Source organism: Lampetra fluviatilis, chromosome 15 (genome assembly GCF_964198595.1).
Source record: "Lampetra fluviatilis chromosome 15, kcLamFluv1.1, whole genome shotgun sequence".
Lineage (NCBI taxonomy): Eukaryota > Metazoa > Chordata > Hyperoartia > Petromyzontiformes > Petromyzontidae > Lampetra > Lampetra fluviatilis.
Genome location: NC_136289.1, coordinates 10,044,860 through 10,059,855, shown reverse-complemented (window position 1 = coordinate 10,059,855; position 14,996 = coordinate 10,044,860). Strand labels below are relative to the sequence as shown.

The 14,996-nt window shown below is 46.3% G+C and overlaps 1 protein-coding gene across 2 annotated transcripts; it reads right to left on the bottom strand.

The window, feature by feature from the left end:
• Window positions 1–2,322: 2,322 nt before the first annotated feature.
• LOC144936059 (uncharacterized) lies at window positions 2,323–14,488 on the bottom strand. Of its 2 annotated transcripts, XM_078862872.1 has the most exons (11): window positions 14,164–14,488; window positions 11,041–11,156; window positions 10,060–10,125; window positions 9,422–9,610; window positions 8,557–8,643; window positions 7,556–7,649; window positions 6,642–7,182; window positions 5,920–6,075; window positions 5,053–5,253; window positions 4,353–4,443; window positions 2,323–2,512 (listed from the first exon to the last, which is right to left on the bottom strand). In XM_078862872.1, exons 1-11 carry the CDS (start codon window positions 14,267–14,269, stop codon window positions 2,330–2,332), a joined length of 1,830 nt encoding a protein of 609 aa, XP_078718998.1. In that variant the 5' UTR covers window positions 14,270–14,488; the 3' UTR covers window positions 2,323–2,329. The 2 variants fall into 2 exon arrangements, with proteins under 2 accessions (XP_078718998.1, XP_078718999.1); XM_078862873.1 differs by lacking the exon at window positions 5,053–5,253.
• Between the last annotated feature and the right edge of the window lie 508 nt (window positions 14,489–14,996).

The following is a 14,996-nucleotide window of genomic DNA, read 5'->3' as shown; positions in this document are numbered from 1 at the left end:
ACTTTACCGAAAGAACCAAGAAGAATATTTATTATTCAATATTTTTTTTTAACGAAGGATCACCGATTCGGACTTTTTTTTTTAAAGGGGGGGTCCTGCCAAGTTTGCTCAGTAGGGGGCGATGGTTAAACTAAACGATTCAACAATTTATTATTGTGGCTTCCGCGTGATTATTTGAACTTCTGGGCAATGGGAAATGACTTGGAAAGTGCTTGGATTGATGGGTGACCATCATGCACAAGACAGGTGTAGAAGGCCTTGAGGGCAGTCCAACAACATCCAATGTTCTGCATTCACCAACCCACGGTCAAATATCCAGCGGTAGATTGATACAACTTGACTGCGCATACTACATTTAGCCAACAGTCCAATTCGATGCCGTGCATTGTGAGCTTCAGAAATTATAATCAATGGGCCAGAGCAGACGTCGGTATCACCCGAGGTAGCAAAACGTTAGTAGTTGCCATTTAGATGCCAAAGAGTGAAGCAGGTAATTGAATGGTTCTCAAATTCACCTGGCCACTTTAACGAGTGATGCCACCTAAGGCGATCCCAACGAGTGAAAATATCGTACACATTCACTCAACATATTCCTGTCAATTTCCCCACGGATGTCGTCTCTCCATTCTTTCCTGTGCTAGGCCATCATCTCCACGTCCACCCCAATCCTTCACACCACTTGGAACCAGCTCTTTCTTAGCCTGCCTTTGTTTCTGCCCTGGTGCTTTCATGTTCATCGCTATTCTGCTGCTGTGGTTTTCGCCTCCCCTTTACTACAGATCCTTCACTCAATGACACGTCAAAGTGAACAAATAAGACGGAACACACGCATACGAAATGTGCTAATTAGATTTATTACAATGAAGTGTAATAAGAAACAAAAACTTAGTGCAAAACCCAGATCCCACCTCGACACAATAAACAAGCAAGTTGTGTTAACATCCCTCCGGTGTTTAAATATATATTTTTAAGTATAGTCTCGTTTTAAAAATGTGTTTTTTTAAGTTGTACCACGCGTTATTTGGCACTGTCCCCACATTTCATTCAACGTGCTGGGAGCTTCAGGAAATATATGCCAAACGTGTGCTACAATCCGAAAAATACAAGTGCCGGCCACGCGGCATAACTGCAAATGCCTATGCAGTATAGTGGACTAAACGCCCCATGGCAAAATATTCGGCAGCCACAGGGGTCACAAGAGACGTCGGGGTCATCGTGACCCCACCGTGCATACACGCAAGGAATGAAATCGACTCACAAGCAAAGCCATGCACACTTTTCCATTATATTAAGTGTCTGCGGCGATGCAAAGTACGTAAAAAACCTCTTCTTGGTTCTTTCGGTAAAGTCACGTAGAATGGAAATACGTGACTTTACCGAAAGAACCAAGAAGATTAATCTCTGCAGTCACGAAAGCTTTAAATCGAAATTTATACGTAAAAAACGTCACGCGTAAACATTTGTTCAACGTTCAGATTGCTTTACGGCGAGTTAAAATGCCACCGATTGTCACACGACGCAGCAACACCAGCTTCCGATTCCGACGTCATGAAACCCAACACCAGTTTAACAAAACGAATTACGTACATTACCATAAGACACAACGTTTCATTATATTTTATCCTTATCGTTTAGAAAATTGTGAGGTGTTAGCGCCATGGTTAAATGCACTGCACTGTGAAGCCAGCGATCGGAGTACAAAATCACGGCGACGGCCAACATCAGTGGCAAATAATAGCTAAACAGGTCCTGGGCCCCCCTCCCCCCACTGCACCAATCCGCACTACTGGACTAATAAGTGACGTTTGGTCAATCAACCCATGTGATAAACACAGCACGGGGAGGCTTTCATCCAGCAGTGGATTAGGACATATTATAGTATTATTTATCAATGATGCAATCAGTCATTACAGAAAATTCATTGTAGAATCTGACGTGGACTTGTAACATATTTTGTGGGTGCATATTGAGCAAACGATAATCCAAATGGATACCGAACAGCTAACCACTTAAAACGCATGCATTCAATAATTAAAAACCCTTCGAGGAAAGTACTATCATGCCAACCACTCAACCCGGCCCCCGCAGCGTTGATATACAGATTAAAACTGGGGGAAAAAAAATCCCACAAGCACACAATTGAAGTTACGTAAAAATATTGTTGTTTAATGCAAGTAAAAGAAAATCCCACGAAACGTTGCGCGATATGTGCATTCCAACAACAGCTTGCTATTCCGACGTTCATACAAGACAGACTTGTACAAATTAGTTAAGAAGGTGGCCACGTGTCTCAGAGGTCAGAGCACCGAGCTGGCCGTTTAATCCTTGTTTACAGAAACATGTTCTGCTTGTTGAGTTGGTTAGCCCCGGTGAAGCCATACATGGCGGGAGTAGCTGCGGAGCGTTTGCCGGCAGCGTTCAAGCTCTCGTCGACGAAGGTCGGGAAGAAGCTGCGGTGGCGCCGATCTGTCAGACGCAGCCTGGACAGGCGTCCTCGCAGTGGAGAGGCGACCTGCGAGAATTCACAAAAAAGACAAATACTCCTTGTATATAGCCTACACAGACTGTTATGGCATGTGCAGGGCACATACCGTTCGCGATCACATATGGAGGCTGGTTTGGCATCAGTGAACCTACTTGACATCTGTGAAAATGAGCTTCATTAGCTCATTGGATTCCTAGTCTAAATAAAGAGTCTGATGAGAGAGTGGTTTAGCCAGCACCACGGTGCAAATTTTTATTTTTTACACATGGCAACAGGTATTCATTTAAAGTGGAGTCGACTTCGGGGTGGCCCAGGATCAATTCAGATAACTGCCACCGATGTAAATTGTTGTGCACGAGCACCTGTTTAGCAGAATAGTTCTCGTACAAATGCATTCAAATATAATCGGGGCAGCCTTCTGATCAAGAAAACCTCTTATACGTGACACACCGCAGGAATGAGAGTGCACAACTCAAGATGAGCAGCAGGGTGAAAGAAGGCACGCCGAGGAAGGGGAGAAGGCATGACCAGGCCAAGATGTCAGGGGACGAGAGGCGAGGGAAGAGGGGGAGAGAAGGAGCAAGCAGAAGCGAGCTGCACGGAGCGGCATCTGTTTTCGCAGGGGACCGGGAGAGGGGAGGGATTCAGAGTGGGGGTGACCACACAAAAGTAATGCGATTTGCAGGAGGCTTGAGCTGATTTAGATATATAAATGTCAGTGCACTTGGGAGTACCACGGCAAGGTTGACTATGAAAGCAGTGAGCAGCTAAACGCCTCTACAGCACCCCCCCCCCCCCATTTCACTCCACAGCACAACCTAGCCTGGCGGTGGTGAATGCCTGTGAGCCAGCACTGGAGGCGAGGGTTGTTGATGGATCACACAAATACTGTGAAACTCCCTTCATGTGGACATCGAGTTGCCATACCTTGGCTTACCAGGGACAATTGCGGTACAGTAAAGTGCAGACTGATATCCATCTGCATGGGATACAGTGTTTTCCCCTCGCACATGTGGGTTTCTCTCTGGATGCTCCAGTTTCCTCCCAAATATAAAAACACACTTTAAATTGCCCGAAACGCCTTACTACATTGGTGCTTCCACACGTTGTGGATTGTGCAGCGTTGGGAGATGCACCTCTCATATTTACAATGACAGCATTGCTCCTATCTACAGCAGAGCTGATGTTTGATAATGTACTTTATTTATACAGGAAATTCTCACCAATTCTAAAGACGCTGTTTTTTTCAGGAGGGCTTTGCATTGAAATATTGGGCCATATTTCCTCTTATTTGGCCATGAACTGAGTGATCTGCATGCTGGCAGGAGTACCCTGAGAAAACCCACACACGAGTTGCGACGAATCAAACCTCTGAAAACTACGAGGTTCGCAAATCTATTCTGTGCTGCCATCTGGCAACTTCATCGCCCAGCGGTTCGAGAGTTTCACGATTCTACAGCACTTAATTTCATGGGGCGGCATAGTGGTGAGACGTTAAATACCTCGCCTGGTATGCAGGAGGTAGACGGTTCAATCCCAACCCTGACGCCTGTATATTTGGATTTTGCATGTTCTCCCCGTGGTCGTGAGGATTTTTCTCTGGGTCCTCCGTTTAATAAAAAATAATATTTAGAGTATTTGGCTCCAATAAATTTTCAAATTAGCCACCACTTCATCGAGCTGTCTTTTGTGGCCAGGTTGCTTCTGAAAAAAAGCCATATAGCTCAGTGGGCCTTACCTGGTAAAATATAAATATTTTATAGTTTTCGCTGTTGTTGTTCAAAGCCCTCTATTAGAAGTTTGTGCCACCACGCAGAGCTTCTTTCATCCCCGGCCACATGATCGCTTGTGAAGCAAATCGATTTACTTTGAAGACCCGGGATCCGCTCTTGTCGTACATCTTCTTCCACTTTAGAATTTCTTCCTGCATGGCCTCCGACGACACCTTGTTCTCAGCCCTGCCAGGGCAAGCGGAAGCACGGCACACAACGCTTCTGTTCAGTCTCATGCAATACATTAATCGATGAAGGAAAATCCAGCGAAATAGGAAGCTTTTGAGCTTTTTCAGGGCTCTCCGACATGGGTTTTTGCAGCTTCGTTTATGAGAAAAAAATACTTTAAAGTAATTTTTACTGTTTTAGTTCACTCTCACGACATCATTGTACCATATAAAAAAGATGGGCATTCAACAATGCATCTATTGTACATTAAATGGCATAGGTATTGAATCGTGCGTGTAAGAATCAATAATTTTCCCTTTGTACACGTTGTGCAAGGAAGCAATGCAATGGTGGCACATTGATTATCACACTTCGCTATGAGCCTGGCAACCAGAGTTCAATTCCCGGACATGGCTACCATTAACACCGAGCGACACCTGAAAATCTGCTTTACCAACTAGTGCGGTGAAATATGGTTGAACAACTCCCCCAACGAACGGGGTGGGGGGGGAGGCTTTAGGTCAAGCAGTGGATTGACAACAGAGGCAGTTACCCAACCTACAGGGGTCGCAGCGGGTCGCAGGCGAACAGGCTCAATAGTGCGGCGAAGGCGCACGGATTACTCACTCTGCGCTCCGCAGGAGTGGCTTTTTTTGCAGGAGCTCGTCTTTGGTGGCGCTCGAGGAGCCCTGCGGCTTGGCCGACTGGGCCCTCGTGACGACAGCCGCGGGCAGAGGCGGTTCCCCGACTTGCTCTTTGTACGCCTGGTGAATGGCGCTCATCTCGGCCACCATCTGCGTCATCTTGCTCTCCATGCTCTCCACGTTTCTGTGGTGGGCCACGAGCGACGGGACTGTTGTCAATGGTCGCAAACCAGCTGCTGCTCGCCGAACGGATGATCTCGGTCGCGCGTCTAAGCCGAGTGATTGTTTTGAGTCTCGTTAATGACGTGCTTGTTGGTTAAGCCTGTGACCAAATTGCCCGGAATGCGCCAGATCTCAAAGCTAAGCAGGTTGGATCATATAAATTGCTCGGACAGAGCGCCAACGTGCTTAAAAAAACAGGTTTGTTGTTGTTCTAGGGTAGTGCAAAAATATATATATTGCTGCACTATACTCTCTGCCTTTACCAACCCTTGCTCAATTCAAGAAATGTATTAACTCTTATCTGTTACACCTTCAATAAGTCCTGTTTGTTGCTTGCTGCTTGGACATTTTTGGATTTTTGGCCTGCTCTAAAAGCAACGTTGATGAAAGAAAACCCGCAGGATCCGCATGGCGCGGGGGAGGCCACTATATCACTATCAGCCATGGTCAATCCACTGCAGGATGAAGGCCTTATCACCCCATCGCCGCCACCTCTCACGATCCTGCCATGTAGTAATTCCGCCTGTCGCCCATGCATAAACTATATTGAACATTATTATAACGCGATGCATGTTATTAAATGTTCCCCTGCCCAACGGGTCACGCCTGCTCGGCAGGCACAGCTCACCTGGCGAGCTCGCTCCCGGCTTCGGCTGCGAGCAGCGTCACGCGCCGGCGTGGAGTCTTTGGGGGCGCTTTCTTCTGCCCTTGGGCCGCCTCCCGCTCCAGCGCCTCCACTCGCTCCTGCAGGCACTGCCTCTGCTCCTCCGCGGACTCCCTCACGCTGTGGACAAGGACCCCATAAAAGTCTTGAGCTGGGCTATCAGAATATTTAAGTAAAATCGATTACTCCACCGAATATCGCTTCAATTGCTCAACTAGACGAATGGCACGAAAAAATTGTGTTGGGAAGCGGGGGGGAAAAATATCTGACATCATGTGTGCACCGTTGGATGGGCGACAATGGCCAGGGGTTTGGGAAAACTTAATCGGCACCATCAGCAGCGTGCAGCTGGGTGTGGCTTCTAGAGGGGGTTTCTGGCTCTGGGGCGGCTGCAATTTTTAAAAGGTGCGCAAGTAATCAGCCGCAAAATTTATGATAGAACTAAGCCGATCAGCCAAGTTGTCCCACCATCGCCACGGATGAGCACGGTAGGCTATGTATGGTGCGGAATAAGTTCAACATACATACATACATAAGGAGTATGGTGACAGGGGGTACACTCCTGTAACCCAATCAATGCACCTCATCTCGTAGGAAATTAAAAGCCGAGCATACTTTTAAGTCGGCATGGTTGTCAAAGCACACTTTAACCTGACGTGAAAGACAGAATCCCACACAAGTCTCACCCGTTCAGCTCGGTCTTCAGCTTCTCAATCTCCTCGTCCTTCTCCCGCACGTCCCTGTCCATGCGTTCCACGAGCTCCTCCAGCCGCCCATCTCCCCGCTGCAGGTGCTCAACGTCGGCGAGCACCGCTCGCAGGCCCTGCTCAATGGTCACCCGTTCCTCTATCAAGCCCGACAGCTGCTGCTCCAGCGCGGGCCCCTCCAGCGGCAGCATCGCCATCTCCTCCGTCGTCGTCGCCGCCGCCGCATCCTCGCCAGCAAGCACACCGGGACCGTCGCACTCCATGGGAACTTCGCGAGCGACAGCGCCGCGCCCCGGCCCGCGTTTGGAGAGAGACGGGAGCTTCTTCTCGAGGCGCTGGACCTGAACCCGGAGGGTGGAGATTTCTCCGTCGCGTCGCGCCAACCGACACCCGAGGACAGGATCGGCGTTTTCACCGCTCTGCGCTGCGGGGATTTGAGGCGGCTGCGCGTGGCTGCTGGGATCGCCGCCCTCCAACGGCCGATCCGTCAAATCCGATTTTAAGTTGTCCTTTGGGTCCTCTGTTTGATAAATAAAAAAATATTTCCAGGCTTTGTATTAAGTTGAAAAATTACGGGTTTATAAAAGTGCCATGTTTTATCATAAATTGCCAACTCTTTTCAATTTAAATAGTATTTACACATTTGAACCTGGTGACCCAAGTGAAATTCTCGGCAACGAATAACATTGGTGGCTGCGATACCCCAAATGGTCATGCCCCAGTATGGTGATGAAGTATAGTTAAACAAACCCTCAACCAACACAGCATTAAGTAGTGGATTGACAAAAGAGCTTGTATATAAAATTAGACTATTATCATTATAACTATGTGAATGTATATGAAAAGCAATCCATAACAATACCAACCTGCGGGAGGAAATACACACACCTTACCTTTCAGGGGTTCTAAGACTGTCTGGGATGTCTGTTGATTCAGTTGCAAGGTCCTCACTTGCTCCTCAAACTCACATTTCATCTGCTCCTTCTCCTGTAGAGACAAAGACACATAAAAGACAAAGATCCCCCCCCCCCATATAGCCTTAACAGACTGTTGTGGAAAATGCTGTTTGCAAATACCTATGAAGGCCGGTAATGCACACGAGGGGGTGGGTGGTCAACACCATGCACGGCCACCTTTGTCTCCCTAGTGACGATGTTTTAGACACTGCACCAGATATTCATTTGAGGCTGAAGCAACCTAGGGGAGGCCCAGGACCGGTTCAGATAATCGTCACCTGGTGTTGGCCGTGAGCATGGACTCAAGCGACAACAAAACAGCCGACTGGTAGGGGTGGAATTATGCACGAATTTATGAAATTCCTCAGCTCGCCAAACCTTCATCAAAATTGTAATAATGTGGTACATTTGGATATTTTGCACCATTCTTATAATGCAAGGCCATCATGAAGAAAAGCGCAAAGTTCACTGCAAGAGATATATAACATATTGAGAATGAATCGCTGCCCTTAATCGCAACAATCTATAGAATCGTCAGGGATGGGGGGTAAATCTTTTAATGATTGGGCAGTTCCACAATTTCAGACGTACGTTTCAGACACTTAAGAGATGCGGGTAATCATCAGTATAATCATTAAGTCGCTTTTACTTGGGGCAAAGCATGTCAACCAATTAGAACTGTAATTCAGATAAAAATTACGCGTCCACCCTTGTGGTGATGGTGCATTCAGTGTCGATGGTTGGCATCACACCATTTACTCATTCCATAAAATAAGCCATATTTTGAAAATAATATGAACACCCTCATTTCGGGATTAGTATATAAATGTTATATATTTGTGGCTTTCCTTACTGGAAGCTAACACTACACTTGCATGTGTGCAATAGCGATGAGCGAGGTCCGATAAGCGGCGAGCACGCAGGAAGCAGACAGTCACCTGCTGTACGCTCTCCAGCTTTGGTTTCAGCTCCGCCAATTCCAAGCATAGTTTGCCAAGTTCGCTTTTCAGCTTGTCTCTCGAGAACTGTGGAGTCAAGTACACACAAAGCACAGCAACAGTGCCACGATGCCAGTCGTTGAAACAGGTGATGCAATAAGACACCACGTCAAAGTTAAAATAGAAGGGTGGTTTTTCCTAATCGTTGCCAGATCAGCTTCGAGGCTGCCGACACGTATCTAGCTTGACCACACGAATGTGAAATTGTAGTCGCTGCTCTGCATCAACATCAGCCATATGAAAGAAGACTGCCGACACGATTCAAGATTCTGACTTACGATCCAAATGTTACGTTGCAGGATCGTGAGGAATGGTAAGCGGCTAGAGGAGGCATTGATCCAGGGCTGGATTGACCATGGCGGATAATGATGATTAAAATGGCGGATGATGATGATTAACACGGTTGGCAACGTACGATGCGAAAAGAAGTTTAAGATACATACAATGATGGTGATCTCAACATGGGCAGAAAATTTCCCAAGCAGATATCAGTCACAACGACGAAGGACATTCCCTGAAGTGCAACCTGCGTTTGTCACGGCCAAGAACTTCAAGAGAAATGTTTCTGTGTTTGAATGTTAAATGGACAAGTTATTTTAAAACCTGTTAACATGCAGGGGTTTTATATGCTGCAAGACAACTGAAAGTGATGCCAAGCAAGCATAACTGACCTAAGGTGATAGCTCAATGTCCAGGTTGAGGAGGCTACAAAAACTCCACCTTGGAGTTTTGCAAATTAAGGTGATAACACAAGCCAACCACTGGGGTCGACCCTTTCAGTGCGAGGGTGTTAAGTGCCACTCACCTTAGCCCGCAGCATGTCGTTGATGCTCTGGAGCTCGGCAGATCGCTTCTCCGCGGCAATCGCCCACGTCGTCAGGGCATTGCGCTCGCGCGCGCCAGTTTGCAGCTTCTCCTCCGCCTTGCGCAGCTCCGCCTCCACGGCGTGCAGACGGCGCTCTGTCTCGGCGCACTGCTTCACCAGCAGGCGCGTCTGTGGCGGCACGAGAGGCGTTGGCGGCGGTTACCGGGCATCCACTTTTCGGTCGATTGGCACGAGGGGGCAAGGGTGAAACGAACTGGACGGGCACACGACTTTTTAAATCCTTTATATTAAGTTCACTTGCTTGCTTGCTTGTGCGCTTACGACCGTGCAAATCTTTCGGTCGTTTTTTAACCCACTTCCCGTGATCCAATCGAGCTGACATTTTGCACACAGACTCGTTGTGCGTGACAATTTATTTTCGCGAAATTTTTTTTCCAAAATTTCAACATTTTAGGGAAAAAAAAATTATATTAAATTACCAATTGCTTAATGGTGGCAGGTAATCATCTGACCCATAGGTGGCAGCCATCTCAAGCCAGAGAACGAGAGGACTCTAGCCGCCACGCATATAAAGGATTTATAGTGAAAAACTTTGTTTTTACGGGTTAATTTCTTACCTCCTTGTCCGTCTCCCTCTGCTTGAGGTCCGTGTTGATGTTTTGAACCTTCAGCGCTCTATCGGGCTGCGAAAAGTAAATAAAGAAGGTTAACAAGTGGATATTTCCCTCAAGTCATTGGCCCAAGGGCAGGTGCATGGCTCAAGTTCCTTCCTTCCCCTCCAATCCCAATGCCCCACACTCTGCAACTCGCAACGTTGCACGCCGTACCGGTGTTCTTGAGAAATTATTTCAGAACGAAGGTTTGGGGGTGGTTTCCCTTTGACTTATACAACAGTGACTTTAGGTGACATCATCTCCGAATTACACTCAGCATTATTTCGAATGTAGAGATGACAACTACGCATCTTACCGTTCTTGTGCCGGTCTGGTTTGTTTCCAGATTTTATTGCTTGCAAATGGAGACGTGCTCAAACATTTACGTAGAGTAAACACTACATTTGGAAACTGTTCTTTCTACGATTAAGCACCTCATACATGGATTTTTTTTGCAATTGTCACCGTTTTAAACCATCCCATCCAATTTTTTTACGTGAAATATTGCCCTTGCAAATTTGCACGTTCGTGCTTTCGAAATCAAAGTTTAAAATCTCGTTAAAGAAACACATCTTAAGAAAATATGAAGTTCAACTGAAAGTTTATTTTTTTACCATTTGGTTATTGTTATTGTATTATTTACGTCATAATTGTACACTGTTGTTATTGATACTTTATCACAGATGGTTAGTCTTAGCAGACTCTTACCTGGTTACACATAAAAGTTGATGACGATGATGACTAACCAAACGGCTCTTTCATGGAACTGCTGCCAAATCGGTCCACACCTTTCTCAATCACACAATTCCAGCCGACGACCATCCACAACCACAATCAGTGTCAAATGATGATACTCTGCACCATGTAATAAGAGCGGTCCACGCCTACACACCGTGGTGGGAAGAAACCACATTACTCATGCCTAACAAGGTGTTTGTCTCATACCAGGCAAGAGTTGACGTTGCCGCTTGACTCGTTGCCATGCCTGGGAGCTGCTACGGCAGCAGCGACATACCTTCTCCCCATCTTGGGCTTCACTTCCATCACCAACCCCGGAGGCTCTGCGCGAGTCGTGGGAGAAATGGCAACGGACATTTTTAGCGGTCGTTGAAAAGGAATTGCGAGATGTTTAATGTAGGTAACTTCGAAAGTCCAGGCAGGCAACGATGCACTGGCGCTGTGGACATTCAAGCGACGTGTTGAAACTCGCTTGAAGCTCATGTGCGGTGCACATTTCTCAGGCCGGTGACGTGTGTGTGTGCACGCGATTTGCAAGCGCAGCAGTTTCACGGTAGCGTAGCCAACAGTCGTTGGCTGACTTAATCGTTCTTTGAGCACAATCTCAACCGTGCCGTTTCGTTTTGCAAATAAAAAACAAGTTAAACTCCCATCAAATTATAGTTAGGAAAATTTGCAAAGCAAGCGTTTACTTTGTCGTTCGTGTCGGCAAAAGTGTGTAACAAAAAAGTGTGCCGATTTCTAAAAAGTATTCATGTGAATCAGGCTGTGCGCAGAATATAACATGGAAATAGTGAAAACATGGATAAACGGAACCCCCTTCAGTCTCCGCATTCAGTATAAATAGAAGTACGTCTCAATCAAATTGGCCTATCATTGGCTTTGGAGGTCCACATTTTCCAGCAGCATGTAAGAATGCTAAATCTAGACCAGTATCTCGACCTTTTTGCGTTTAAATCGGAATATTAGGTCACGCTTTACAACATCTTCTGGGTTTCCAAACGTTATTTCACAAGAGCTGATCCACAGTCACGCATCACATTAAAAGTATTCCATCGTCAACATCGCAGCTCGGCAAGCAATTGTAGCTCAGCAGACCTGGGATCAATTATAATTGAAATCACGACAGCATTGTTAGCCGAAATTTGAATTCCAATTACACTGCCATCGCAAATTCATTAACAACACGATAACAATTTGCAATTGCCCCCCGGGTCTGGGGCTCAAAGCACTGCAGATAAATTCCATCCGTGGAGCAGTATTGCCCTCTACTGGTCGAGGTACGTTTATTTAGTTATTTAGTTATAGCGAAGTGCCTTTTGTCTATTGTACGCTACTATTAGGTTTGTATTGTTTGTTGTCGTTTTACCTTGCCTACTGGACATCTGTGAAAAAAACATGAGCTTCATAGCTCATCGGAATCCTCCAGTCTAAATAAAGCTTCCGATTCTGGAGTTTCTCTATGGCCATGACCGAATCATAATACAGCACTGTACACACCACTAAACTTGTGCCTGTTATCAGTATATACATAAAGTACGTAGAGTATACAGATTCTCATACACCCACCGGATTATAAGACGCACTCCCAACCATTGATTTAAAATACAGGTGGGGAAAGAGCGAGTCTTGTACATCCGGAGAATACGTTGTTTGTAGAGAAGATGCAATTAAATCGCCCTCAACGTTACCCAGACCTCACTCAATCTCTGACGTTATGCAGGTTTCATGCTGGCTAGTACTTTTATGGGAGACACCCTGGAAATACCAGGCTTCGAGTTGGTCAGGAAAGAGAAGTACAGTACAGCAATGGATTATTGCATCTATCAGTGTGGAGCTTTGAAGTAATACCCGCACCCTCGTTGCAAATACCACCAACACCAGGGTATTCCTCCAGATTCTCTCACGAACCCAGACTCTCATGGATGGGAATCGCCAGTGTGGCAGGTCACCTCGTGAGAACCGGTCCCGAGAATCCAGGAGAGATGTTTTTATTGACACGCTTTTATTTAACTCACTCTGTTGTTGTTGTCGTATTCTCAAGTTTTAACCCACTTCCCAATGTGGTATCGACTGCAAACTTGGTATACTTATGTTATACTGTTGACAAGACTATATTCTATCAAAACAATTTTAAACATTCTTTTTTACGTGTTATCTTTCGGCTTGGGTCCAATTGTCCATGCTCAACTGACGTTGGCTGTAAATCACCACGATTCCTTATGTTATGACAAGCCTCGGGGCCACTTCCTGGAGTTCTGCCATTACGAGTAGGGTACATTTAATCGAAGCGTGTTTTAAAAAAAAGCATTTTTAAATTTGACTTATTTTTCTGGGCGGCCATAACGTTTACTACCCACACGCACAGACATGCCCTTTGTCAATCCACAATTGGACGAAGGCCTCTTTCCATGCCTGTGGTTTGACCATACTTCACCATCCATAGAGGTTTTTTGGGTTAGATCGCGTAAATATATAAATGTGTTGTTAAAACCCGCCACCACCCAACACAGCCAACTAGTAAGGGTTGTCACGTAAACAGAACATGCCAATTCGTCACTAGTACAGCACTAGTGTGTAGTGTATAGTGTAGTATACTAGTACAGCACACCGGTGTGTAGTGTATAGTGTAGTATAGTATACGAGTACAGCACCGTGTGTTGGACAGCCAAGCCACAACATTTACAATCAGAGTACGACGTTTCGCCAGTAATTACAACCAGCTTCATCAGGCGACAGCCAGATTTGTGGAGAAGTCTGTTTCGTTCCTTAATGTAGAGGCGCTTCTGACAACCCTTACTAGTTGGTTGTGTCGGGTGGTGGCGGGTTTAACGACACATTTATATATTTACGTGATCCAACCCAGAAAATCTCTATTATGGATGATATTGGTCGCGAAAGCCTACGTGTTAAACATACTTCACCAGTAGAGGTTTGGTGAAGGTGGGGTGGGAGCATTTATACGTGGGAGCACACAAGTACGGTACAACAGTGGAGTTTTGCTGCTATTGCTTTCTGCTGCCCACAACTGAGCCCCGAGAGACAGATGAGAGATCATTAAACAAAACACACACACATAGTCAAATGTAACAAGACAAATTCAAGTGTGAGAACAGTAATACTGCACGTTCGTTATGCAAAAACCATCAAAAGTTTCTGAACTAAAGAACTACACGATGCAAAATCAATGCACTTCTTTAGGACATTGTGGTCAAAATGCACATTAACTTTTTTTACACGTGTTTCGGGTCCTGTTTAAAAAAAACCTTTCAACGTGTAATAACTACATTAATATGACCGTGTGACGATGCCGACACACAAGACACTCACCCGCACTGGAATTCAGTCTCTTCCTCTGTGACCTAGAGACCGGCATGTCGCGATTCTTCACACTTTGCATTTCATTCGTGGTCCTATTCCCAAGATGTATTCTCATTAACCGCACGGGCGTGCCTATATAATCGTCCTTAATAACCGAAGCACGGGTTCCCCTATATCCCCGCACTGTGACCCTACAACCTACTCAACCGCGACCTTAAATCTAGAATCGCGTCCCAATTTACCGCAGTGTTATTCCTCGACAGTATCTAGATTAATGTCCTTATATCCTGTTTATACACACATATACACACGTGGAGCGAGAGAGCGAGCACCATCTCCCATCACCACACGCCGATTCAAATTGTCCCCCCAACGCCGTTGGTCGTCGACTCGTCCAATCGCGATGCGCGGCGTAGTCCATCTGCGCCACGACCCAAAGGGGGGGGGGGGAAATTTGAAAGATTCTAACTAATTACTTCGTCAACGAAACAACACTATCGTTTAAACATCAGCTCAAAGCAACGCCTAAGCGCTTACTGAACTGGTATCGTAAGGTTACTGAGAGCACGTTACGCGATGATGACTGAAGTGCGATTCACGTAAATCAATCTCCACCACCCTCCCCTACGGAGTCGGTGACAAATGGTTTGGCCTCACCCGCCGTGGGGTGCGGTGTGGGGGGAGGGGAGGCTGCGATGGCCCCACGTGATCTCTTCTGGTGGAGCGAGGGGGGGGGGTAGAATTACTCCCCCCAGTCCCCGCAGTCAGTCGATGATTTAATTGTCCATTAATTTCGGAAACAATTGGACGCGGGCGTGTCGAAGGGTAGTGGGAGGACGTGC

Coding starts and splice junctions, on each gene's coding strand:
- LOC144936059 (XM_078862872.1), bottom strand. CDS start 14,269: ATGAGAATACATCTTGGGAATAGGACCACGAATGAAATGCAAAGTGTG. Junction 10,126..11,040: donor GCAACGTCAACTCTTGCCTG/GTATGAGACAAA, acceptor TACTTTTCGCAG/CCCGATAGAGCGCTGAAGGT. Junction 4,444..5,052: donor CCACTCCTGCGGAGCGCAGA/GTGAGTAATCCG, acceptor TTGCCCTGGCAG/GGCTGAGAACAAGGTGTCGT.